We start from the raw sequence: 26319 nt of genomic DNA on the forward strand, positions 1-26319 counted from the left end.
TTTTAAAAAATGTTTTTTTATTGGTTTCAGAGAGGAAGGGAGAGGGAGAGAGACAGAAACATCAATGGTGAGAGAGAATCGTTGATCGGCTGCCTCCTGCACGCCCCACACTGGGTATTGACATAGCATGTGCCCCGATTGGGAATGGAATCATAGGTGGACAGTCAGCCACTGAACCTCACCAGCCGGGCCCCTATGTCTATTCTTTTTTTTTTTTTTTAATATATTTTTATTGATTTCAGAGTGGAAGGGAGAGAAACACCAATGATGAGAGCATTGATTGGCTGCCTCCTGCACATCCCCCACTGGGGGATGGAGCCTGCCACCCAGGCATGTGGCCCCGACTGGAATCGAACCCGGGACCCCTCTGTCCTCAGGCCGACGCTCTACCCTCTGAGCCACACCAGACCAGCCAGGCCCCTAGTCCATTCTTTCTTTTTTTAAAAAAATTGTTTCCTTTCTGAGTCATGGACCCATTGAGGCATCTTATCTTCTTTTGTTTTATTTTATTTTATTAAAATATATTTTTATTGATTTTTTTACAGAGAGGAAGGAAGAGGGATAGAGAGTCAGAAACATCGATGAGAGAGAAACATCGATCAGCTGCCTCCTGCACACCTCCTACTGGGGATGTGCCCGCAACCAAGTTACGTGCCCTTGACCGGAATCGAACCCGGGACCTTTCAGTCCGCAGGCCGATGCTCTATCCACTGAGCCAAACCGGTTTTGGCTATTTTATTTTTTTAAAAATATGTTTCTTTATTGATTTCAGAGAGGAAGGAAGAGGGAGAGATAGAAACATCAATGATGGGAGAGAATCACTGACCGGCTGCCTCCAGCACGCCCCCTACTGGGAATGGAGCCCACAACCCAGGTATGTGCCCTTGGCGGGAATCGAACCTGGGACCTTTCAGTCCGCAGGCCAATGCTCTATCCACTGAGCCAAACTGGCTAGGGCCCTAGTCCCTTCTTAAGTGTGCCCATGTAACTGTCCAAACGTCTCTTGTGTCCGCTAGCTTCTCTCCATCTGACCTGCTGCCACCAGTTTGCCCCAACTGGCTGCGCTGGGAGCCTCCGGGTGCTCTTCCCAGCCATTCCCCGCACAGCCGCTAGAGGGCGCCCATTGCAATGCACACTCTGGGGTGTCTGCTTAACTTCCTCCAGCGACTTCCCATTTCTGTTTTTATGGGTGTATATATTCTCACTAGTTTTTAAATACAGTCTCATTGTTGATAGTATTACAGCTATCTCCCGCCCCCTCTCCCTCCCTAGGACTTCCCATTTCTTGAAGAATAAAAGCCAAGGTCCTTGCTGTGCTCCCTCGACCTCGACATGACCTCCCAGCCTCATAGCCACATGGCCCTTCCTCCAGATCCTCCCTTTTGTCCTATTGACCGTCTATCCCTGGCCCGTATCTGGCCTTCTCTGGATGGATGATGGATGGATGGATGGATGGATGATGGATGGATGGATGGATGATGGGTGGATGGATGGATGGATGATGGATGGATGGAAGGATTGGTGGGAGAATGGAGGGTGGATGTGTGGGTGATGGGTGGATGGATGGATGGAAGGGTTGGTGGGAGAATGGAGGGTGGATGTGTGGGTGATGGGTGGATGGATGGATGGATGGAAGGACTGGTGGGAGAATGGAGGGTGAATGTGTGGGTGATGGGTGGATGGATGGATGGAAGGATTGGTGGGTGAGTGGAGGGTGGATGTGTGGGTGATGGGTGGATGGATGGTTGGAAGGACTGGTGGGAGAATGGAGGGTGGACGTGTGGGTGATGTGTGGATGGATGGAAGGATGGATGGAAGGATTGGTGAGTGAGTGGAGGGTGGATGTGTGGGTGATGGGTGGATGGATGGATGGGTGGAAGGGTTGGTGGATGAATGGAGGACAGACATGTGGGTAATGTGTGGATGGGGGTGGGGGATGGGTGGGGGATGGATGGGGATGGATGGGGGATGGATGGAGGATGGATGGGATGAGGGAAGGATGGATGAGGGATGGGTGGGTGGGGGATGGATGGGATGGGTCGGGGATAGGTGGGGGATGGATGGGATGGGGGATGGATGGGATGGATGGGATGGGGAAAGGATGGATGAGGGATGGATGGGATGGGGGAAGGATGGGATGGGGGAAGGATGGATGAGGGATGGATGGGATGGGGGATGGATGGGATGGGGGATGGATGGGATGGATGGGATGGGGATGGATGGGTGGGGATGGATGGGATGGGGATGGATGGGTGGGGATGGATGGGATGGGGGATGGATGGGGGATGGGTGGGGATGGATGGGATGGGGGATGGATGGGATGGGGGATGGATGGGATGGGGATGGATCGGTGGGGGGATGGGATGGGGGATGGATGGGGATGGATGGGTCGGGGATAGGTGGGGGATGGATGGAGGATGAATGGGATGGGGGATGGATGGGATGGGGGAAGGATGGGATGGATGGGATGGATGGGTGGGGATGGATGGGATGGGGATGGATGGGATGGGGGATGGATGGGGATGGATGGGTGGGGATGGATGGGATGGATGGGATGGGGATGGATGGGTGGGGATGGATGGGATGGGGGATGGATGGGATGGGGGATGGATGGGATGGATCGGTGGGGGGATGGGATGGGGGATGGATGGGATGGATCGATGGGGATGGATGGAGGATGAATGGGATGGGGGATGGATGGGATGGGGGATGGATGGGGATGGATGGGTGGGGATGGATGGGATGGATGGGATGGGGATGGATGGGTGGGGATGGATGGGATGGGGGATGGATGGGATGGGGGATGGATGGGATGGATCGGTGGGGGGATGGGATGGGGGATGGATGGGATGGATCGATGGGGATGGATGGAGGATGAATGGGATGGGGGATGGATGGGATGGGGGATGGATGGGGATGGATGGGTGGGGATGGATGGGATGGATGGGATGGGGATGGATGGGTGGGGATGGATGGGATGGGGGATGGATGGGATGGGGGATGGATGGGATGGATCGGTGGGGGGATGGGATGGGGGATGGATGGGATGGATCGATGGGGATGGATGGGATGGGGGATGGATGGGATGGGGGATGGATGGGATGGGGGAAGGATGGGATGGGGGAAGGATGGGATGGATCGGTGGGGGGATGGGATGGGGGATGGATGGGATGGATCGGTGGGGGGATGGGATGGGGGATGGATGGGATGGATCGGTGGGGGGATGGGATGGGGGATGGATGGGATGGGGGATGGATGGGATGGGGGATGGATGGGATGGATGGGATGGATCGGTGGGGGGATGGGATGGGGGATGGATGGACAGGCAGATGGTGGATGAGGAAGACGCCCCTCCCCCAACTAGCTGGCGGTCAGGCACCTGTGAGTGAGTCCTCGGGGCTCCAGGCACAGGCACTGCCCCGCGCCTGGTCATGGCCCCCTTCTCGGGGGCGCAGGGCTGTGAGTCCCGGACCCAGGGCTCGGATCGCCGGCCCGCGGCGCGCTCGGGAGCCCCCTCCGCGCGTATCGGCGCTCCACCTCCAGGCGCCTCGCCCGGCGGGGCTGGTCGGCGCCGCGGGGGCCCCCGAGGCTGCGGGGAGTGGGGCGGGAGGCGCCTCTCCCAGCTTCCGCGGCGGCGCCCCCGAGTGGCCGGGCGGGGCCTTCCCGGGACCCGGATGCGGCCCCGCCCCCGCCGCGGAACCGGAAGTGGAGCGGCGCCCGGGAACGCCACGGAGAGACGGGCGCGCCGGGAGCGGGACCTGCGGCCGGGACCGAGCCCTCGCGGTGAGCCAGCGCGGCCTCCGCCGGGCGGGCGCCGGTTCCCTCCTGCGCGCCTGGGGCGCCGCCAGCCCCGAAACGGGAAGGAAGCTGCGGCCGCCGAGGTCTCGCCGCTCTTCCGCTCGCGGTTTCGGGCGCGGGCGGGGGGGGGCGCGGGCGAGGCTTCCCCGACCGGGGGCGGGCGGCGGGCGGGGGGAAGGGGCGGGTCTGAGGGAGGGGGTGCGGAGGGCAGGGGGCTGGGGGCGGAGGGAGGGGGTGCGGAGGGCTGGGGGCCGAGGGGAGAGTGGGGGGCGGGGGAGGGGGCGGGGCTGCAGGGAGGAAGGGGGAGGGGAGGGCCCGAGGGGACGGCTCTGGGGTCTGAGAGGGAAGGGGCCGGAGGTCCGAGAAGGTGGAGGTAGGGAAGGGCCCTACGGAGAAGGGGGTTCGGGTTCGGGGGCTTAGGGGAAGGGGAGGGAGGCCGAGGGGGAGGGGCCGGGGCCGCGGGTCGCGGGGGGCCGCACCTGCGGGGCGTTTGCAACCAGGTCAGTGGAAATGCAGCGACAGGCGCCGCCGCAGCCGGCGGAGCGGCTCTGCACTGGGAGCAGCCCCGGCACCGGGGGACCCGCCGGGAAGGTGCTGTCGGGTTTTCTGTCCCGATCGCCTCCATATCCCAGCGGAAGCTCCATGTGGCCGGAGGGTCCCAGGTGAAGCCTTGGGGACAGCGCTTCCTCCTGGCGCCCGGGGACGTGTCGGCCTCTGGGGGGGTTCCACTCGCGCTCGCAGCCGCCTCTCCCTCCCGCTCTCCCTCCCCGCGCGTCCCGGGCACAGCACCGACTTGGCCCCGGCCTAACCGTCCGGTCCGGACCGCCTGGTCCTCCCCTCCCCCCCTCCGGCCCCAGGCCCCCGCCCCCAGCCGCCCGGGCCTGGAAGGGCTGTGGTCGCAGGGCCCCTCCCCCCGGCCCGCATTCGCGGGGTGGACCGCAGTGAGTCACCGGCGGGCGCCGGAGCCGCCCGTCCTGCTTGGGAAACGCTCCCGGATGCCCCGGCAGCAGGCAGAGCCCCAAAGGCGGCTCCCGGGGAGCAGAGCGCCGGCCCAGAGGCGTTTTGGTTCTTGGTCCCAGTGCCGGGGACTCGCGGGAGATTTTGGTGACTTGGGAGCATGTTTAAAACACTTTGTAAAGCCTTGTTTGGTTGGGGGGCGGGGAGGGAGGGAGAAGCATCAGTTGTTCCGCTGGTCGATGCGTTCATTGTTGCTGCCGGTGCTGCCCCGACCCGGATCAGAGCGCAGCCTGGGCCTGTGGGGACCCGCTCCGACCGCCGGGGAGCAGGCCAGCGCCAACATAGGCTCACATGGGCCGAACCGGGACTCGGGACCTTGGGTCCCAGCCACGGGTGGTTGCTCAGAAAGAGGCCAAGGGAGAGAGCGGGTGAGCCGTGCAGGCTGGGCCTGCCCTCCCCTCCGGAGTTGCAGTTCCAGCGTCCTGGGGCGGCCTGGACAGTCCCTCACGGGGCTGATCTCTGTGGTCAGGTGTCCTGTGTGGCCAGGTGCCCGCTGGTATTTGAGGGAACGGAGTGAATGTGCCGGAGACAGCAGGGGGGGGGGGACGGGGGACGGGGGAGAGTCCTCTGAGTGCGGCTGGGGATGGCCCTGCGGTGACGGCTTTGGCTCCTTCGGCTTCGTGTTGTCTGCTGTCTGCTCCTCTGCACAGTGAGGTGAATGGGAAGCGGGCTCCCCCCCCCCCATGTCCCCATGTTGTCTGCTGTCTGCTCCTCTGCACAGTGAGGTGAATGGGAAGCGGGCTCCCCCCCCCCATGTCCCCATGTTGTCTGCTGTCTGCTCCTCTGCACAGTGAGGTGAATGGGAAGCGGGGGGCCCCCCCATGTCCCCATGTTGTCTGCTCCTGTGCACAGTGAGGTGAATGGGAAGCGGGCTCTCCCGCAGGCGGGTGGGGGAGGGGGTGGACGACTCTGCTGGTAGGACCGCGGGCTGCTTCACGCACACTTGCACCCTCTTACTTTGTGCCTGTGCCGCGTGCCAGCACGGTGCAGCGCTCACGAATTAGCGGTGGGCGAGGTGCATTCTTTCTGATCTGCTTTTTCGGAGCCACTTGACGGAGATGTAACCCCACACCATGTACTCCCCCCCCCTGGAAGGGCCCCACGCACTCCTGTTCCCTCTGTTCCCAGAGTTGTCCAAGCCCCCCGCCCTCCGTCTCATCACCTCAGACAGACACCCGGTGCGACCGCACCCCCGCTTCCCCAGCGTGAGGCCCATCTACTTGTCTCCGCAGGCTTCCCAGTTCTGAAGGTTTCATAGCAGTGGGGCTGTGGACCACGGGGCCTCGTGCGTCTGGCTTCGCTCACATGCGTGTTTTCCAGTCACCCATGTTGTAGCGTGTGTCAGGGCTTCGCTGCTTTCTGTTGCCAAATAACACTGCACTGTGGGTCTTACATAACCCGCCCTGGGCTAGTTTGCGCCGTGGCCTGTGAGTCCTGGGCAGTCCACGGACGGACGGCAGTTGCATTCCTGTTGGGCGTCCGTCCAGGGTCGGGCAGTAACTCCACGTTTAAATGTTTGAGGAACTGCCAACCTGTTTCCTTTTACGTTCCCAGCAGCAATACGGGGGGCTCTGCATTTACGCACACCTCACCAAACTTGTCTGCTTTCTTTTTACTTTTTTTTTTTTAATATATATATTTTGTTGATTTTTTCACAGAGAGGAAGGGAGAGGGATAGAGAGTTAGAAACATCGATGAGAGAGAAACATCGATCAGCTGCCTCCTGCACACTCCCCACTGGAGATGTGCCCGCAACCAAGGTACATGCCCTTGGCCGGAATCGAACCCGGGACCCTTCAGTCCGCAGGCCGACGCTCTATCCACTGAGCCAAACCGGTTAGGGCTCTTTTTACTTTATAAGATATATTTTTATTGATTTTAGAGAGGGAGGGAGAGGGAGAGAGAAACATCAATGATGGGAGAGAACCATCCATCGGCTGCTTCCTGAATGCCCCCCGCTGGGGATCAAGCCGGCCACCCGGGCCTGTGCCGTGACCGGGAGCTGTGACCTCCAGGTTCACGGTTCGATGCTCAGCCCCTGAGCGCAGCGCTGGCTCCTCCCTCGGTGTCGGGCGTGGACTGTGATCTGCATTTCCTTGGTGTCAGGGACCCTCGGCGTCTTGAGGAGCTTATCGTCCGTCTGCCGGTCTTCGGGGACATGCCTGCTGGGCCTTGGGAGACGTGGCTGAGTGTCCTCTTCGTTGCCGAGGTGTACGAGTCCGTGTGTGTCTCGGCCCTCAGTCTTCCGCCGGGTCCGCTTTCCCCCTTCCCCCTCCTGCTTCCCTCTCGACCCGTTGCCCCAGCCAAGGTTATGGAGACCCGTGCCCTTGTTTCCCGGTAAGAGCGGAATCGTCTGCGCGCGGACAGCTGCCTACACGTTTGAGTGAGTTTCTGTGTGCGCTGTGAGCAGGGCTCCAAAGAGCACAGGGTTTCCATCCTTCTAGCAGCTCTTTTGTGCGTTTATTTTTCAATTTGGGGGGTTGAGGAGGTGCTGAGCTGTGGTGGAGCGGAGCCTGTGGCAGGCGGCTCCGGGGTGATGGGTGATGCTGGCCCACGGCAGCGGTCCGTGCAGTGCCGGGGCGAACAGAGCCGCCCACACAAGTTGGGGTCTCGAGGGGGCTGGGAGGAAGAGGCAGGACATGGAGTGCGGGGACGGCCAGCCCTGCAGCGGCCGGTTCACCGCCAGCGGCCTGAGACTGGCTCGTGCCGGGCCGCGGGATTTCGTGCCTCTGCGCTGTGCTGCCCGGGTCGGGGCGTGGGCAGGCGGAGCCTCGGTCTCTGCGGTACCCAGATCCGGCTTGGGGGTGCCGCCCGCTCTCTGCGCCCTGAGGTGCCCCCTGTTGCCTCCCCGATGTCTCCTGGCCACGGACGATCCCTTCGGGGAGGGCCTTCTTCCGGCACGGCCCCCGAAGCGCGCAGGCGTGCTGTCCTCGGCGTGGTGAACGGAACGTGGACGACCCCTGGGCGATGGCAGGCGCCGGGTGTGGGTGCTGGCCGGGGAGGCAGTCGTGTGGGTTTGCGTGACGCTCGGTCACAGCTCTGCGAGCCTCTTCCTTAGTTTCTCAGGGAGCTCGGTGGTGGGGAACGCAGGTCTCGTCCTGCGTTGCGGTTCCGGGTTCCGCGGGAAGCCTCGCCGTTGGGGGGTGTCAGGTGTTGGCCGGGAGCGCCTGCCACAGAGAGACACCTTCTCCCGTGACCTCTCCACAGGCGGTCTCCTCGCCGGATGCCCGGCAGCTGCTCCCCGGATCCCTGCTGTTCCACAGAGTTCTCTGAGCAGCCGTCCATCCTCCGCGGGAGGAAAGGTGTGTGCTGTGCACAGTCACTGCCCGGCCCCTGGGCGGGTGGCGGGAGGCGGGAGGGAGGGGGGCCACCCCCGGGGGGGGGCACCCCCCTCACCCCATCCAGGATGTGTTCTCCCACTGGGTTTGCAGAGGTCGGACAATCGTTTTCCAGAATTCCCTTGTTTAACAAAGAAAGTTAAGTTCCCAGTGAGGCCCCTGGTTAGAAAGGGAGGGGATTGCAGGGTCCTGGGGAGAGGAGGAGGAGGAGCCGAGCTGCCTCTTCCCCGCCCCCTCCCCGCCCCCTCCCCGCCCCCTGGGAGGTGCGGAGCCCCAGGCCTGACCTCCAGCCCTGCTCACCTGCCCCGGGGAGGCTGCTTCCGAGGCATGACCTCCAGCCCTGCTCACCTGCCCCGGCAGGCATGACCTCCAGCCCTGCTCACCTGCCCCGGGAGGCTGCTTCCAGGGAGCCGGGGAAGGCAGGTGGGTCTGAAAAGCCTGAGGCAGAGCCCTCTGCTCTCCCCTTTGCCTCGGGGCAGCGGCCTCCTGCTTCCCGGCGGAGACTGGCCCTTGGGTCTGACCGCGTCCTCAGTGGTTGGAACCGCGGGTAGGAGCCGCCACGTAGGTGCGCGCCCCTGGGAGACAGATACAGCCGGCAAACCACGGCCCTCGGCAGCTGCTGCTTCATTTTTTGATTTTTACTCCTTTTAATATGTTTGTATTGGTTTCAGAGAGGAAGGGAGAGGGAGAGAGAGATGGAAATATCAGTGATGAGAGGGCATCATGGATTGGCTGCCTCCTGCACGCCCCACGTTGGGGATCGAGCCCGCACCCGGGGCCTCTGCCCTGACCGGGAATCGAGCCGTGACCTCCCGACTCATAGGTCACCGAAGTCACGCCGCCGGCCAGATCTGGGTTTCTGATAAAGGAAGGAAGTGCACAGGCGGCTTTTGTTTTCCGGAAAGGTTTCTCACTTGGTCTGAAGCCAGACCATTTCTGGAATGTTCCCATGCCGCTGGGCAGCCGTGGTGGCTGTGGTCACGCCACCTAGCCGTTCAGGCGCAGGGGTGACGAGGGCTCTCTGGGCCTAGCGCTCGCAGCCCTCGGCGTGTTGGGGCCGCGTTGGGGCCGCGGCGGTGCTGGGGGAGCGCACTGTGGCCGCCGCCGCTCCCGGGCCCTGACTGCTCTGCCCCGCAGATGTGGAAGGCTTCGGCGGGCCACGCCGTGTCCATCAGCCAGGACGACGGCGGTGCCGACGACTGGGAAACCGACCCCGATTTCGAGGTGAGTCCCCCTGCACCCCCGCTTTTCTTTTCCTGAGCGGGGCTCCTGAGGCTTTGGTTCGGGAGCTCCTGGTCTGTCTGTCTGTCTGTGTGTCTGAGAGCCCGGCCCTGGGATTCACGCGTCCCTTTTCCTTCAGAACGACGTCAGTGAGAAGGAACAGAGATGGGGCGCCAAGACCGTGCAGGGCTCCGGCCACCAGGAGCACATCAAGTGAGAGACCTTCTTAGTGTCGGGGTGGAGCGGGGCCTGCGGGACGTCGGGGGGATGCGGGGCCTGTGGGACGTCGGGGGGACGCGGGGCCTGCGGGACGTCGGGGGGACGCGGGGCCTGCGGGACGTCGGGGGGACGCGGGGCCTGCGGGACGTCGGGGGGACGCGGGGCCTGCGGGACGTCGGGGGGACGCGGGGCCTGCGGGACGTCGGGGGGACGCGGGGCCTGCAGGTGAAGTGTAGTCACCTCGCTGGTGGACTGTGGGTGCCCTCGGACGTTAGAAATGTGAGACGTGATGTATGTGTCTGTGCACATGGGCACACGTGTGCACACACATCTCTGGAGCCCACGTGTCACGTGTGGCTTCCGTTGAGACGCACGCTAACCTGGCTCGGCCGAGCACCGTTTCCAACCCAGGAGAGGCTTTGGGCCCCGGGACCTGAAGCACCTTCTCCCTGATTTTACCAGTTTCACTCCGTTGTCCTTGGGCGTCGGGTCCGAGGGCGGGATCCGAGCCTGGGTCCTGGCGAGCCGCCCTGCGCGTGGTTCTCTTGTCGGGGTGCCGGTGGCCAAGCGTGCCCCGACTTGCACTGCGGCTGCGCTGGTTCGGGGGGACCCTCCCTTCCCTGACCACGGGCGCCATCTGGCCAGGCGACCCGCTTGGGTCATTGGAGGGAGAGCTGGCCTTGCTTGGCGGTGCCCTTGCGGCGCGTCACCCACGGGAGGCGTGTCCAGGGCGGCTCTCAGACACGGTCCCCTCCTGGGCGCACACCACCCCGGCCCAGAAGCCCCCTCCCCGTGTCCAGGGCGGCAGGCGGGAGGCACTGGGCCTGGGTGCCGCCTCGGGGCTGGCGCCGTGTGGGCCGCGGGCTGTGGGGTTAGGCTGAGCTGATTGGTTAAGTCGCCCGTCCTTGCCTCGTTCTGTCCCCAAGCGAGGAGGCGTGTCGGGTCGGTTGGGACTCAGAGAGGACACGTGGGGCAGGGGGACAGCCCTTGGGGGTGGCCTCCTGGGTTTTAGGAACGTTGCTGTGTCTTGGTCTCCTTCGGACTGTTGTCCGGTGGGGGAGGTGGGGGAGGGGTGGGCGGTGTGTCCCCGGGCAGGACGGCCCTGGGTGAGGTGGCCTCGCCTCTCAGGCCTCCCGGTGGGACAGCTGCAGGGCCTCCATCCCTGGCGTTTCCGTAACCAGCGGCTCTTAGACCGGAACCTCTGTAAGCCCTCACTGCGCCTGCAGATGTGGCAAGAGCTGGGGTCAGGGGGGCTGTCAGCCGTGTCCCTGGGCTCCCAGCAGGGCCCCTGGGGGGACGTCTGACCGCTTCGTCCTCTGCCCGGCGACGCTCACAGCCGGTCTCCTGGCCGGTCTCCCGTCAAGGCGAGGGCTCTGCTCGTGTGACAAGGAGCGGGCACGTCTCAGGGCAGCCACCTTCGCGTGCGGGGCTGCGCCGTGTGGTCCAGATCTGTTCCCCCAGGAGGCCTTGCTCGGGACTGGGAACTGCCCGCGCCCGGGCCTGGCAGGACAGGGCGGGTAGGGAGCCCCGGGCGGGTGGGGAGCCCCGGCCGCTGTCGGGCCGTGTGTCGGAGGAGGGAGCGTGCCCGCGGCCCGACCTCCCCGCCCTGCCTGCAGCATCCACAAGCTGAGGGAGAACGTGTACCAGGAGCACCGCAGCCTCAAGGAGAAGGAGCTGGCCACGGGCCCCAGGGCCTCGCACGGCTACGGCGGCAGGTTCGGCGTGGAGCAGGACAGGATGGACAAGGTGAGCGCCGGCGGCCCGGCGGCCTGGCCTGCCCTGACCGCGCACGGGGGGGGGGGGGGGGGGGGAGGGGGGGGGGCAGGGCCGTCCCTCACACCGTTCGTGAGAACCGGCTTGAGGCCACAGCTGAGGATGCGACGTGCCCAGAGCCGCGGCCCGGTCGCCACACCGCGCTCCGCTGCGGAGAGCCGTCTGGGCCCAGACAGGTGTGGGCCCCAGGAGCTGGCCTCACACCGCCCGTAGTTCCGCGTGCGGCCTGCCTCGTGCCCCACGGGGGTGGGATGGACGTAAACCCAGCCCCGGGGCCTCGGTCACGTCCCGGCGACAGTGCTGACGCCCTCGTGCACTCGGTGGCCTTCCGAGAGCGCCTGGCCCTGGGCGTGAGGTCGCTGCCCATGGGGCGGGGGGGGGCACTCCCTGTGAGAGCCGTGGGCAGGCCGTGCCAGTTCCTAGTGCCCGCAGTGCCGGCGAGCGCTTCGGTGAGGACAGTGCTGGGCGTGGGACGGCTCAGGAGGGGGCGTCCCTGAGAGGACAGGGGACTGTCCGGGGCCTCCCCAGTCGGGCAGCTCAGGAGGGGGGTGTCCCCGAGAGGATGGGGCTGTCGGGGGCCTCCCCAGTTGGGCGGCTCAGGAGGGGGGCGTCCCTGAGAGGACGGGGCTGTCGGGGGCCTCCCCAGTCGGGCGGCTCAGGAGGGGGGCGTCCCGGTGGAGGGGGCCCGGCCTGGGCAGCGTGAGCCGTGCTGACCGGAGGTCGCCTCCGTCCCCGTAAGGAGGCTCGGCGGGTGTCGGGTTCTGCTCTGTAATTCCACGCCTGTCCCCGTGCACGGCTCGGGTTCGGTGTCCCAGCTGTGTCACAATGCACGCTGTCACCGCAGAGCAGATACGGGGCTGTGGGCCCCAAACCACGTCCAGAATTAGCCCGGCTGCAGGAAAGACAGGGCCGTGGGGCGGAGTGCCTGTCACTCTCGGAGTCTCGGTGCCCAGGCCGGAAAGTGGGAGCAGGCTGTGGCTTTCCGTGGCGCGAGCAGGCAGCCCCGCGTGTTTACAGATAAACTCCCCAAAGTCAGACGTGTGAGGGGAGCGTGGATGAGGCGCGAGTGGCAGGTGCTGTCCACACTGCAGTCAGCATGTACGTGCCTCCCCGGGCCCGAGGCGCCGTGTGCACACGCCTCAGCCCCGTCCCAGACCCAGGGGCCCCGCAGGCCCTGCCAGGCTGACAGCCTCGGGTCAGGAGATTGGGGGGTCTGTGTCCGTGAGAAAGCGGGGCTCGCCAGCTGTCGCCCTGGCCACGCTCCCAGACCATTTTCTACACTTCCGTGTGGCGAGGGCCATGCCGGGAACCCGTCGTCCACCGCCTCCCGGGGCTGCTGTGGGCGTTCTGCGTGGACAGTCCCCGCCTCTGAGGTGGCAGAGCCGTGGGTCCCGGGCACGGCCGTCGGCTGCGGGCGTCAGAACCACCGGGAAGCGACGACCGTGAGACCTGCTGCCCCGCATGCGGGAGGGGTCGTTCCAGGTGCCTGCGGTGTGTAAGCAGTGGGGCTGCCCTGCGCTCACGGGCCCCGCGCTCGGCTCTGTCCGGCCCGCAGGCGTGGGGTGCCTGGGGGGCCGTGGGGGGTCCTGCCGTCCCAGGCAGCCGTGGGGCGCTGCCCAAGCTGTGCACTTCCTGGAGTGACCTGCACCGGGTCCCACATCGGCCACATCACGTGTCCTCGCCGTCCCTGAGGGGGTCCACGACCACTGCTCTGACCGGGGAGCCGGCGGGGTTCGGCGGGGCGGGGCCGGGCCGGGGCTGCGGGCTTGGGGAGTGACACGTCCCGCTTACGGGCCTGGGTCTGAGGCAGCTGCTGACCGGCCCTCGCAGCCAGGGGGGCGCAGACCCACGTAAGTGCCGGTGGGCTTCCAGAGGGCCGGGGATGGGGGTCCCCCACGGGGTGGGAAGCGTGTGGAAGGCCGGGGTTCACTGCTTGGCAGACAAGGGTGACAGAGCAGGTGGCCGAGCTGGCTTCTGTGTCAGTGGGGATGGCCGTGCTGTGACCGCCGGCCGCACGGGGGGAAGGGGGGAGGGGCTGGATGGGGGGGCGGAGGGCACACGTTCAGTCGAGGCTGCCTGGGCACGGACTGCGGAAAGCGCGTCTGTTTCTGTGTGTTCGCAGTCAGTGTGTCCGTCCTGATTCTGGGTCGCATGGCGTGGAAACGTCCCCCTTGAGCAGAGTGGTGTGCTGCCCACAGTCTCCCTGGATGCTGCTTCCTGGGCGGGGCCTGCCCTGGCCTCCCCGTCAGGGTGTTTCAGTGAGGGGCGGCCCCACTTAGCACGGACGCGGGGGCCCCACTCGGAACGGGCGCGGCCACGGCGGTGGCGTCTGAGGCTGCTCTCTCCCTGCAGTCGGCGGTCGGCCACGAGTACCAGGCGAAGCTCTCCAAGCACTGCTCGCAGGTCGACTCCGTCCGCGGGTTCGGAGGCAAGTTCGGCGTCCAGGTGGACAGGGTGGACCAGGTGAGTGGTGTCGGGAGCCAGGGAAGCTCCCGCAGGTCAGCCTCGCTGCCCCCGCGCGGTGTCCCCTGGGCCTGTGAGGGGACACAGAGGAGCTCCTGAGCTGGTCTGGGGGGACTGCTGGGGTCAGAGGCGGGGTCAGCGCCAGCCGTCCTCGGTGCAGAAACCCTGCACTGCGTCTGCTCTCCCCCCGCCCCCCCCCCCCGGACCAGGGGCGCCGGGGCCGCTTAGCTCTGCCCAGGAATTCTGCCCCCCCTCCCTGCGGGTGGCGTGTGCTCGGCGTGGGACGCGGGGCTCCGGCCGCCGTCTGGGGGCCCGGTCAGCCTGTTTGACGTCCCAGCGCCCGAGAGCCTGGGTTTGGAGTGGGCGGTCGGTCCGCCGCCCCGATTAGGTGTGGTCTGTGAGATGGGGAGCTAGTCCCCGTCTCCTGGGCTGTGCGTGGGGCGCCCTGTGCCCGTGCCCGGTGTAAACACGGCTCTGGGCAGAGCTCCCCTGAGCAGCGAGTCTGGGGCGGAGGGTGTGGACCCGCCAGCGCAGCCGAGGCCCCGCGCGGGCAGCTGGCCGGGTGGTGGAGCTGAGTGGGTGCAGGTTCAGAACACCAGCCAAGGCTTTGGTGTCAGTGAGGCCGGCCACTGGCCAGGGAATCCACGTTCAGAAAACGTGGTTGTGTTTTCAAGCGTCTCGTACGCATTGTGGATTCAGAGTAACTGTCTGGAGACGTTTAAAAACGCACTTCCCTTTCCTCGTCCCGCAGTCGGCTGTGGGCTTTGAGTACCAGGGCAAGACGGAGAAGCACGCCTCCCAGAGAGGTAAGCTGGAGAGCGGCGGGCGCGGCGGGCGGCCTCTTCCTGGGGAGGGCGGGCCGCGTGGGGTGATGTGACGGCGAGGGCCCCGCCACGTGCCGCTGCTGTGCGGCTCCCGCGAAGCCCTCCTCTGAGCACAGGGCCCCACGCCGCCTGCCTGTCCCTGGCAGTGCCGCCCCGGGGCCATCCTGACGTCACTGCGCCGCTCGGCCGCTGACGGTGTGGGCTGGACTCCTAGGTCAGGCTCCTCAGAGCCTTTTTTATTTTTATTGTTTTTAAATTTTCATTTTGTTTAATCCTCACCTGAGGCTATTTTTTCCACTGATTTTTAGAGAGAATGAAAGCGGGGGGGGGGGGGGGGGGGAAGGGGAGAGAGAAACAGCGACGTGAGAGACCAATGGGTCCCCTTCCGCACATGCCCCACACGGGCCAGGGCGCGAATCTGCAGGCAGGTGCGTGCCTTGACCAGGAATCAAACCCGAGACCCTTCGGTGTGCGGGCCGACACGCGCACCCTGAGCAGCACTGGCCAGGGCAGGAGCCATTTCTAGGAGCCCCAGCGTGTCACTTCCTCCCAGCACTTGCCGGCTCCTCCTGCCTTGTGTGTCGGCAGGTGACCAGGGACGCGCTCGGGGTGTGGGGCAGTGCAGCCGGGCGTGGACGTGTGGGGTGGCGGGCTGCTTCTGGAAGGGCCTCTGCACACGCCGACGTTGCCACGGGCCTGCGGCGTCTTCTGACCGGAGGGACCTGGCGGCCAGTGTCACGCGTGTAACACTGGACGGGCTCTTGTGCATTTTAAATGTGCGCTCGGCCTCTTGGTAACGCGTACCCCGACTTAGCTTAACCCCAGTGACAGTGGCCTGTCCTCGGGCTCCTGTCTCCCCAGACTACTCGAGCGGCTTCGGCGGCAAGTACGGCGTGCAGGCTGACCGTGTGGACAAGAGCGCGGTGGGCTTTGACTACCAGGGCAAGACGGAGAAGCACGAGTCCCAGAAAGGTGCGTCCGCGCCGCCCGGGGAGCGGCCTCCCGTCCTCCTCTGGCCGCTGTGCCGATGGCCTGGCCCCTCCTCCCGAGGCGTGTCCTCCCGTCCTCCTCTGGCCGCTGTGCCGATGGCCGGGCCCCTCCTCCCGAGGCGTGTCCTCCCGTCCTCCTCTGGCCGCTGTGCCGATGGCCTGGCCCCTCCTCCCGAGGCGTGTCCTCCCGTCCTCCTCTGGCCGCTGTGCCGATGGCCCGGCCCCTCCTCCCCGAGGCGTGTCCTCCCGTCCTCCTCTGGCCGCTGTGCCGATGGCCCGGCCCCTCCTCCCCGAGGCGTGTCCTCCCGTCCTCCTCTGGCCGCTGTGCCGATGGCCCGGCCCCTCCTCCCGAGGCGTCCTCCCGTCCTCCTCTGGCCGCTGTGCCGATGGCCGGGCCCCTCCTCCCCGAGGCGTCCTCCCGTCCACTTCCCACCGGGAGTTGCCCTCGAGCCTTGGCAGAGGTGTTTGCCAGCTCTGGTTCTCTCCCGGCCAGCGGAGCAGGTTCTGTGCTTTCACAGTGGCTCTGTCGTCCGTTGTGTGACAATCCCGTCATCTGTTTAATGTGTCCTCTTTGAGTGTAGAACTTAGGTCATTCCCAATTAAAAATACATGTATTTATATGTTTATTTTAAATATACATATATTAAGTGTGTTTTTATTGATTCTTCAGAGAGGAAGGGAGAGGGAGAGAGAAACATCAACGATGAGAGAGTCATTGATTGGCTGCCTCCTGCACATCCCACACTGGGGATCGAGCCTGCAACCCAGGCCTGTGCCCTGACCGGAACTGAATCGTGACCTCCTGGTTCAGAGGTCGATGCTCCATCACTGAGCCACGCCGGCCGGGCTCCAGTTTTTTGAAGTTGAGGATGGAATGGAGGGGATATTTTCACACCGGACCTGACACACACGCGCTCACTCAGGACACGTTGACTTTAAACGTTGATGGCTGTGCCGGGTTGTCCCCGGACCTTGCTGGCTTCCCTTCCCCGGAGGCCCCGCCGATGGTCCGTTGGGAACTGTCGCTGGGGCCTCTGTCGGGGGCTGAGACCCCCCCTCCCCGCAGGGCACCTGCTGGCTGGGTTTTGTTGGCCTGCGTGTTTACACTTTAACGTTTATTTTCTCTTTTTTCGCGTGTTTACGTTTTAAAAATAATTGCCAACATTTAAGAATCGAGCATCCACACCTTTTACAAAAGGTTTTAAAAAACCAGAGGCAGCACGGGAAGCACCGGGCAGCGTGTCTCTGGGGACATGGCCGTGGGCTCTACCTGCTCGGGCCACTTTCCCGCCCGCCCTCCTGCCCACAGCCCCTGCCCTGCCGCGTCCTCCGCCTCTCCTGGAGCCCGGGCACCTGGGCTGTGCGAGCTGCGCATCGGTCCGGGCTGGCGCTGCTCGCATTCTCCCCGCGGCCAGGGCAGTAGATGCCGCCTCGGGGCCTGGGGAGCACAGCCAACGTGGGGGGGACCTGGGGTCTGCAGCAGCCCCGGCGCTCCCGGAGGGCGTTTGTTCGGGGCGCTCTGCCCCATCGTGTGCCCCATCTGCGAGCAGTAACTGTCCCCACGACTCGGCCTGGCGCAGAGCCGAGGCGGGAGTGAGTGCTCAGGGGCGTCCTGTCCCCGTAGGCGGTGCCGCCGCTGTGGCTGCCGGCTCGGGGGCTGTGCAGTGAGCGACCATCGCCCGCCCCTGGGGAGGGGGTGCTCCGGTGCCAGCCTGCCCTACTCTGGGGCACACCGTGGGGCCTGGATGTCTTCCGTTGTCCGGGGCCTCAAGGGCTCTGTCTCCGGGTCCTCGTCCTCAGATTACTCCAGAGGCTTCGGCGGCAAGTACGGCATCGACAAGGACAAGGTGGACAAGAGCGCCGTCGGCTTCGAGTACCAAGGCAAAACGGAGAAGCACGAGTCCCAGAAAGGTGCCCGCCCGCCTTCCTTCCTGTCCCCGCAGCAGCGGGAACTGGGCGCGGGGCCTCGGCCCAGCCCGCGGCCGGAGCAGACGCCCCTCCTGTGGGTCCAGGCAGCCCTCAGGCCGCTCCGCCCGCCTGCACACCCACCGGGGTCTCCGGCGTCCCGGCCTGGGCGCGCCCCGCGGTCCCGCTGCAGGTTGGGTTGCTTCCCGAGGTCCCCAGGAGGCCGCCTCCAATGACCCCCAGTTGGCCAGAGACCTGGAGGTGCGGGCGGTCAGGCGGTGGTTGACGTTCTCTGTGCGGGAACGTGCGCCCTCGCTGCCGTCGTCTCACGCGGCCGCTTCCGTCGTCACGCAGACTATGCGCGAGGCTTCGGGGGCAAGTTCGGGGTGCAGACCGACCGGCAGGACAAGTGCGCGCTGGGCTGGGACCACCAGGAGAAGCCCGAGCTGCACGACTCCCAGAAAGGTGCGTGCCCTGCGTGCTGTGCGTGCCCTGCGTGCCGTGCGTGCCGTGCTCCTGTAGCTGGGGCGTCCTCTTCCCTCTGGGGGTTGCCCTGCGCCTCCCAGTTTTGAGGGAGCTCCAGCCGCTGTGCCGATGGCCCCGGCCTCCCTCCCCGAGGCGTGCATGGCGCTGGGTTCTGCCCTGGCGGTGCAGCCTCTGGCCCCGCGGCGCCCTGGGTGGTCAAGCGCCGCAGTCCGTGCGGGGCCACGCCTACCCCGCGCTTTCTGGTCCGTGGGAGGCAGTGCGGCCCCGACGGCCCGCCTTGAGCCGCAGCCGGACGTGGGCCCGTGGCACTGCGGGTACGCTGCGTGAAACGCGCCTCTTCACGCGCAGTCGTGTCCTCTGCTCCGCAGCATGGGGGACGGGGGGGGGGGGTAGAAAGCCCTGGAAGCGGGGAGGGGCTCCCACCCTCTGTCAGATCGCGGCCCAGCTCAGGCCTAGTCTGGGAGCCCCAAGGACGAAGCCGGCGTGGCCTCTTCCTCCCGGGCTGCGCGCTGCGGCTCCGACCCGGCTGCCTCCTCTCGTTCCCCCGCTGTCGCTGTGGATGTTGGGTGTCAGGCGGTTCCGGGCAGACGGGGTCTCGGTCCCAGAGGCAGGACTGGGTGCTGTGGGGCCCGGTGAGGAGGAGGGAGTCCCGGCGAGGCCCCGCCCCCGACTGGCGCCTAGTGCGCAGGCGGCATTTATGCGGCGTTCCTGCCCGACGGGTGGGTAGTGACGCGCCCTCCTGCCCCCTCCCTCCCCCCACCTTTGGGGTTTGTGTTTGTGAAGCGTACCCTGGCTTGTGTCTGGAGTGGGGTGTCTGGGCTCCCGGAGGGAGGCACCGAGGAGCCGGCTGTGCTGGGCGGAGCGGCGGTCTGGTTCGGCTGACCCCTGCCTACGCGGCAGCGAGGGGCCTGGCAGCATTCCTGGGGTGTCAGCTCCGCCTGCGCTGGTGCTCTGCCCCAAGTGGGCGGTGTTTCCGAAGGCGCCGCCTCTGTGTGACCCCAGAGCTCCGGTGCGCGCCCCCGGCTGCAGGGAACCTTCTCGGAAGCGCAGCTGCGCTGGGGCGCTTGGCGGTGGATGCCCGTGGGTCCCTTTCAGAAACGGGGCCTGCGGCCGAGCCCGCTCAGTGCGGGGCGCTGCGTCCCGGGGCGCTGTCCCTCCCGGGAACGCGGAAGCCTGCCCACTCCTCTTCCCGCCTGACGTGCGTGCGGAAGGCGCCTCGGGGTGCTCCTGGCTCCTTTCGCTCTGGGTGCATTTCGGGCTGTTATGGGCCTGTTGGCACGCGCCTGCCATCCGCCGCGCCTGTCTGCGCCCTGACCAGTGTGTGCCCGTTTCAGACTACTCCAAGGGGTTCGGCGGGAAGTACGGGGTGCAGAAGGACCGCATGGACAAGGTGAGTCTCCAGCCCCGGCGCGGTGCGGGAATTCCCGGAGCCCCTGTGCCCCGCGTGGTCTCGGGGCGCCTGCTCGTGCTTCCACAGGGCGGGCGTTTCCGTCAGGGGGGTGCGCACCTGCTGGGAGGCAGCTAACGGGTGGGTCCCTGCAGAGCCTCTGGGGCCGCCCAGCTCAGGACGGCAGGTGTGAGCAGCTGGTCACTAGCTGTGTGTGTGTGGGGGGGGGGGGTGGGGGGGGGGGCGCGGGTCCTGGCCCAGGTAAAGGTGGTTTGCGGTTTGAGCCGCTGGTGACATGGGGCCACGGAAGGCGCCTGGGAGGGGAGTGTGGCTTTGAGTGGGTGGTGGGAAGGCCTGTGGGCTTGGCGGGCGCAGAGGCCGAGCAGGACCCCTGGTGACGCCTGCTGAGCCCCCGGGAGGAGCAGTTGGGACGGTGAGCCCTGCGGGTGGGGGTGAGAGGCTGCAGCCAGACGGGTGGCGTGGGTGCGGGTGGGAGCCTGCCGTGGGGAGGGGCCCTGCCTCGTGGGACCCCCTGCACGTGGGTCTCGGAGCGCTTCCCGCGCCTTGGGGAACTTCAGCCGGGACCTGAAGCCTGTGGGCGGGCGCCTCCACGGGGGTGGGGAAACGTGCCCTCTGACCGCCCGCCGTTCCGGTCGTAGAATGCCTCCACCTTCGAGGATGTCGCCAAGGTGCCCTCCACCTACCAGAAGACGGTCCCTGTGGAAGCAGGTGAGCCAGGCCCGGTGTCCCGGCGTCCCGGAGGCAGAGCGCCGGCGGGGGACATGGCGGCTGGGGGCGCGGCTGCCAGTGAGCCCCCGGGAGGTTTGAGTCCCCGGCGGGCGGTCCGGAAGGCGGGCACCTTTCAGGCACAGCACACGCTCCCGGGCAGTGGCGTTCTTTCCCACGCGGAGCTGGGTGGACAGTCTGCAGGGGCCTCCTCACGCTGGGACCAGGTTCAGGGGGGCCCCGGTCCTGCAGCCCCGCTGGCCAGCTGAGCCCACGAGCCGTGAGCGGTGACCTCCTCCCGCGAGGGCCCTGGACCAGGCTTCAGGGTCTGTCCTCCGAGTGACCGCTGCGTGAAGGCCGCCCGCCGCCCGGGGTCTGTGGGGCAGTTCAGGCCGGGGCTGCACCCCAAAGTGCACAGTTTAGTTGGGGAGGAGGTGACTGTGATAGGAAGTGGTCATTACACCCGAGGCAGAGTGCCCCCTGGTGGACGCCCACGCCAGCCGTTCTCAGGCGGGTGGGGCTCAGCACGGGGCAGCGGGGGGCTTCCAGGCCCCAGAGGGTCTGCGCACGTCTCGGGCTCTGCGGGGTGAAAATTTAAGGTTTTGTTAACTTGCTTAATAATGATAAAACTATCACATAGTAGTTATGTGGGTTTAAAACGTGGGTTTAAAATATGTGGGTTTAAAACAAATTTTTTTTTCTTAGAGAAAAAGGAGATGGGGAGAGAGAAACATTAATGATGACAAACAATGGGCCGCCTCCTGCACGCCCCCTACTGGGGACCGAGCCCACAACCCAGGCCTATGCCCTGACCAGGAATTGAACCCTGACCTCCTGGCTCATGGGTCAACCCCTGAGCTGCACGATCCAGGCAAAGCCATTACATCTTAGTGATACTCTTCATGCAAAATTAACCACAAACAAGCGATGCAGGCGGCGGCGTGCTAGGCGGTCTGCAGACCTCCTCAGCCGGAGGCAGCCGACTTCCTGCTGTTCGGGAGGAGGCTCTGGGCTCCCAGACGCGCCCTGGGAAGAGGAGGTGCTCCCCGAGCCTCCGCAGGGCCTGTGGGTGGGCCTCCGGTGCCCCCGGCGGGCCCTCGTGGTGTCCCGAGGCGTCCCCTGCGCAGGGCGGGGCCACACGTGCTCTTGTTTGGGCAGCACCGGCTCTGAGTTGCGCTGAGCCCCATCCCACGGAAGACGGCACTCGGTGGCCCCATTGCTGGGTCGCGGGACGGCAGCTCCTGGGAGCGGCTGCCCGTGTCCGGCCTGGGTTCCCGTCGACAGCAAATACCTCGGCTGTTTTTCTTGACTTGAGAGGCCGTTCGTTCGTTTGGAGGAAATGTCCGTCCCACACGTGCTGTCAGTGAGCCCAGCGCGCAGCTCAAGAGTCCCACACGTGTCTCCTCCCGACGCCCCAGCTCCCTCCTCCCTCCCCGTGAGACGGGGTGTGACCCCCCCCCCACACTCACACACACACTCAAGGGCATCCCTCGGGATTTGGGCTTCCCTCTCGAGTGTGGTTACAACAAGTGATGTCTGGAATTTAAGATACGGCAGACCCCAGGCTCCTGGTGTCTGGGGATGGACTGCAGTAGACGTGGTGCAGGCTGGGCCTCGGGTGGGGTGAGCCAGCCGCTGGGGCCTCCCTGTGGGTCGGCTCCGGGCTGCCTGGTGCCCGTGGGACTGGTCACCCGCGCCGGATGTTGTCCATCCCGGCGATGGCGTGTCTGACGTCGGAGGGAAACCTCTGTCCCCGCCCCTCTGTAGCCAACAGCAAGACGAGCAACCTCAGAGCTAATTTCGAAAACCTGGCCAAGGAGAAGGACCAGGAGGACAGGCGGCGGGCGGAGGCCGAGCGGGCGCAGAGGATGGCCCAGGAGAGGCAGGAGCAGGCGGAGGCGCGCCGGCAGCTGGACGTGAGTGAGGGCGCCGTCGGGCTGCTCGCTGCCCCCTCTTCCTCTGCGGCCCCCACCGTCCCCGCCGAGCGTCCTTCCGGGGACACGGCCCAGCCCGGCCGAACCCGGGAGCCCTTCCACGTCACGCCTTTCCCTGCTGGCTGCGAGCCCTTTTGTCACGTGACCTGAGTCACAGGGCCTGGGGTTGGACGTCAGCATCTTTAGGGGCCCTTCCTCTGTCCTCCACAGCCCGCCCTCTGGGGCCCAAAGATTCACATTCACCCCATTTAAATTCTTTTCCTCTTTGATCCTCGCCGGAGGGTATTCTTCCCATTGCTTTTTGGAGAGGATGGAAGGGAGGGGTGGAGGGGGGAGAGAGACATCAGTGTGAGAGACACATGGAATGGTTGCCTCCCGCACTCAGCCTGCACCCCGACCGGGGCCCGAAATCGAGCCTGCCGCCAGGCACGTGCCCTTGGCCGTGACCAAGCCCAGGCTGAGCTCTGACTGCTGAGCACCGGCCGGGCCACTCACCCCGTTCAAAGGCCCCGAGTCTCAGTTCGTCATAGCGTCAGCCGCCCAGCCCTGCCGTCTGAGTCACGGGGGGTGGGTGCGGGCCCTCCCTGACCGCAGTGACCCAGCCGGCTCCTGTGGTGGCGGCAGAGGGCTGTGGCCCAGGGCCTCCCCGAGTGCTCACTGCCGCGGTGCCCTCCCGCCAAGCAGACTTGTCCTAACATCGCTCTTCTCTGGGGGGGCAGTGGGGGGTCTGGCTCCCGTGTGACCTCCCGGGGCCCGGGCGCTCTGACCGCTCCTCTCCGTCCGTTGCAGGAGCAAGCCCGCGCCCAGAGGCAGAGCCCGCCGGCCTCCCCCGCCCCCCAGCCGGCTCCCGAGAGGCCGCCCTCCAGCCCGGTCTATGAGGTTGGTGTCCCTCGTTCTGCAGAGGACCTGGCTCCCCAGGGACACCCTGCCCAGCTCGGTCCTTGTGACCAAAGGCCGCGCCCTGGTCGCTGGGGACAGCCGCCTGCCTCTCCCCCCCCTCCCCCGCAGGGGGCCCACTAGCTCCCGGCCAGTCACACCTGAACCCCCTCCTCTGTCCCTGAGGCCGCTGTCCGGGTGCTCGCACCTGTCTCCGCCATCACTCAGCGGCGGGCCTTGAGGCGCAAGGCACTAACGCCAGCGAAACTCATTGAGGCGCGGGGGACTCGGCCTGGGAGCCCCACGGGGTTGGGAGCCCCGCGGGACGGGGCAGGGCCTGGGCCCCTCACACTGGGCCCTTTCCTGAGCTGCTCCCTCGGCGCCGGGGCCGTGAACCCCACGCCCCCTCCACCCCCCAGTCTGCTCCCCGTCCAGGGAAATGCGCCCCAAGCACTTGAACCCTTGAGTGGCTCCAGCGTCCGACCCGGAGGTGGCGTCCTCTTTCCGTCGCTGCCTCAGCGGCTCACTCGGGCCGCCCGAGCCACACTGGCGGTCACCTTCCTTCAAAAGGCCGGCCCGGCCCGGCTCTTACCGAGCTCCTCCGGGACCCCTCCTCTGACCGCGTCGTGCCCGCGGGGACCCTGGTCAGAATCACTGGCCACAGCGTGGAGTTAGAGGCTCCGTGGGCCCCGGGTCACGGCTTATGAGCGCGGCGGGGACCCCGGCTCGTCGGTCCCTCCCTGACTCCCCGCAGCCAGTTGGGCGGCCCAGGAGGTCTGGGCCTGCAGAGGAGCGGCCCACCTGCCCAGGCCGGACTGGCCGTGGCTCAGCTGCAGGGCATGGGTGTGGGGTGGGCGCTGGGCGTGGGGTGGGCGCCGGGCGTGGGGTGGGCGCCGGGCGTGGGGTGGGCGCCAGGTGTGGGTCACCGGCCCTCAGCACTGCTCCGCGATGGGTGACCCAGCCGCCCCGCCTGTTCTCGGCGCCTGGACTGAGAAGTCAGGCAGGGACGCAGGCAGCATGAGAAACGTCTCGCTGGCCCCCCAGGACGCCGCTTCCCTGAAGGCCCAGCCCAGCTACAGAGGCCCCGTGAGCGAGCCTGAGCCCGTGTACAGCAGGGAGGCCACTGAGTACCGGGAGGCCGGCGGCCAGCAGGGCCTGGCCTACACCCCCGAGGCCGTGTACGCATCCACGGAGGCCCCGGGCCACTACCCGGCAGGTACGGCTCCTGCTCGCGCTGGGAGGGGCCCGCCGCGCCTGCGCTCACCCGCGCTCACCCCTCGTCCGCTTGTTTCCAGAGGAGAACGCCTACGACGAGTACGAGAACGACCTCGGGGTCACGGCCATCGCCCTCTACGACTACCAGGCTGGTGAGTACCGCGGCGGCGGCCCACGGCCCGGCTTTGCTCCGCCAGCCCTCGTCTCCGAGGGCCCCACTTCAGGGCATTGTTACAGTCCTTAAAGTCAGTTACTTTGAAATAACTTGTTACAGAAACTCTACCTCTCCGTGTAGACACACACGTGCACGTACACACACGCACGCACACACACGCACGCACACATATGCACACACACGCGCACACACCCTTCAGTTTTCCCAAACCGTTCGAGGTCTGAAGCTACAGTTGCTGGGTGCCCCTGTCCCCTCGTAGCCCCAGCCCTCCGGGGGCGGTGGGGGGGGGGCACTGGGCCGCCTCCTCCGCGGGGCAGGGAGCCCTGAGACTCACTGTCCTCTGCCTCTTCCCCAGCGGGCGATGACGAGATCTCGTTCGACCCCGACGACATCATCACCAACATCGAGATGATCGATGACGGCTGGTGGCGCGGGCTGTGCAAGGGCCGGTACGGGCTCTTCCCGGCCAACTACGTGGAGCTGCGGCAGTAGGCGCCGCCCGCCCGCCCCACCTGTCCCGCCCGCCCGCCGCCGCCACGCCTTTCTCGGGGTTCGGGGCGGGAGGGGAGGCTCCGTTTGCTTTTATATTTAATTTTCCGCCGACGCTTTCGAAATGTTTATGCCACAGAATCTGCTAATATATGGTAATCATGTTCCCCGGGAGGGCGCTGGGGGTTGTTTTTATGCATTTGAGGTGTTTTCTTTTGCCAAATTGCTGTCCCATGGAGCCACTTGGGGAACCCGAGTCCCTCTGAGTACATGCTGTCCTCGCCCCCATGGTCAGTGGGAGACCCCAGCACAAACTCGAAACCTTTCATTTCATCGCTGCTCGACGACACCCTGGGGGGTCAGGCAGGAGTGGCTGCCCCGGAGGAGGGATGGGCCCGGGAGATGCCCCGAACTGAGGGAAGCTCTAGAAAGCAGTGAGCTTCAGCCTCAGGTGGAAACGCCTCGCGTGTGTGCGTGAAGTCCCACAGGACGAGTTTAGCGATGGCCCCGTCTTTGTCCCATGTCTCCCCGTCTCCCCCTTGGTCCCCACCTCCTAACGCCTCTGCCTGTCCGCGAGGTGCGTGTCCCCTGCCCCTTAGAGACTGCCCTCCCCGGCCTCCAGCTCGGCCACAGGGCCGCCAGGCCTGGACGCTGCCCTGGCTGACCTCTGCGGGCACGTGTGTGCTGTGTAGAAGTGGCCGCGTGGCCGTGGGAGTGCGGGAGCGCTCCTCGGGAGGGCGGCGAGCTGTTTGCCAAAGGATCAGCCTAAACGACAGTGAAATGCGATGCATCGACGCGGCTGAAAATGGGGAGCGAGGAGCGGTGCGCTGACCACGACACTCGGGGGCCGCCCGTGGACCACGTGGGCTGCGCGCCTGCCCTCCGATCCCGGGGCCGCCTGCCTGCAGACCTGGCGAGCACGGAGGTGGGGCCACTGGGCCGGCGGCGTCTCCCCCCGGGCATTTCCCCAGCACCCGCTCCACCTCCGCCCGTCGGGTTTCCGTGCAGTTGTCCGAGTTTCTGTAGCTCTCCTCGTAGGTGTGATTTTTTAAATTAAATATTCAAAATAAACTTTTTTTGATCCACTTGCTGCTGATTCGCTTTGGCATTTTTTGGTCCAAGTTCCACCTGGGGGGTGGACGCACTGTCCACCTCCCAGCTCCCGACCCTGACCGGGCAGTGACCCTGCTGTCAGCTCTGGGCGGCCGAGGCAACGGGTTCCTTTCCTTTGGGCACAGCGAGCACCAGGGGAGGGGCCTGGCCGCACATACTAAGCACAAGGTAGAGCTGGGCTCTCCCACTCAGGCCAACCCCCAGGAGGTGCCGCTGCGTGGATGGGCGCCTCCCGGCTCGGCTCCGGCAGGGCCTCACCTGCTGCCGGACAGGACCGGCCTCGGAAGACGGGGCGGGGCCTCGGCGAGGTCAGCAGAGCTGCCCTGTGACCTGAGCTCCCGGAGGCCCAGCCCCAGAGAAGGGGGCTGTGC

The 26319-nt window shown here is 66.1% G+C and overlaps 1 protein-coding gene across 3 annotated transcripts; it reads left to right on the plus strand.

The window, feature by feature from the left end:
- The first annotated feature begins 3689 nt into the window (after window positions 1-3689).
- CTTN (cortactin) lies at window positions 3690-25920 on the plus strand. Of its 3 annotated transcripts, none has more exons than XM_080640475.1 (17): window positions 3690-3783; window positions 8023-8117; window positions 9291-9377; window positions 9514-9587; window positions 11210-11339; window positions 13719-13829; window positions 14581-14635; window positions 15515-15625; window positions 17443-17553; window positions 17902-18012; window positions 19368-19423; window positions 20080-20149; window positions 21914-22062; window positions 22870-22959; window positions 24001-24172; window positions 24252-24323; window positions 24702-25920. In XM_080640475.1, the coding sequence occupies exons 3-17, from the start codon at window positions 9291-9293 to the stop codon at window positions 24836-24838; spliced, it is 1536 nt and encodes a 511-aa protein (XP_080496601.1). In that variant the 5' UTR covers window positions 3690-3783; window positions 8023-8117; the 3' UTR covers window positions 24839-25920. The 3 variants fall into 3 exon arrangements, with proteins under 3 accessions (XP_080496601.1, XP_080496602.1, XP_080496603.1); XM_080640476.1 differs by having other exon boundaries at window positions 3697-3881; XM_080640477.1 differs by lacking the exon at window positions 3690-3783 and adding an exon at window positions 4152-4171.
- The last annotated feature ends 399 nt before the right edge of the window (window positions 25921-26319 follow it).

Source organism: Plecotus auritus (assembly GCF_963455305.1).
Source record: "Plecotus auritus genome assembly, chromosome: 9".
NCBI lineage: Eukaryota > Metazoa > Chordata > Mammalia > Chiroptera > Vespertilionidae > Plecotus > Plecotus auritus.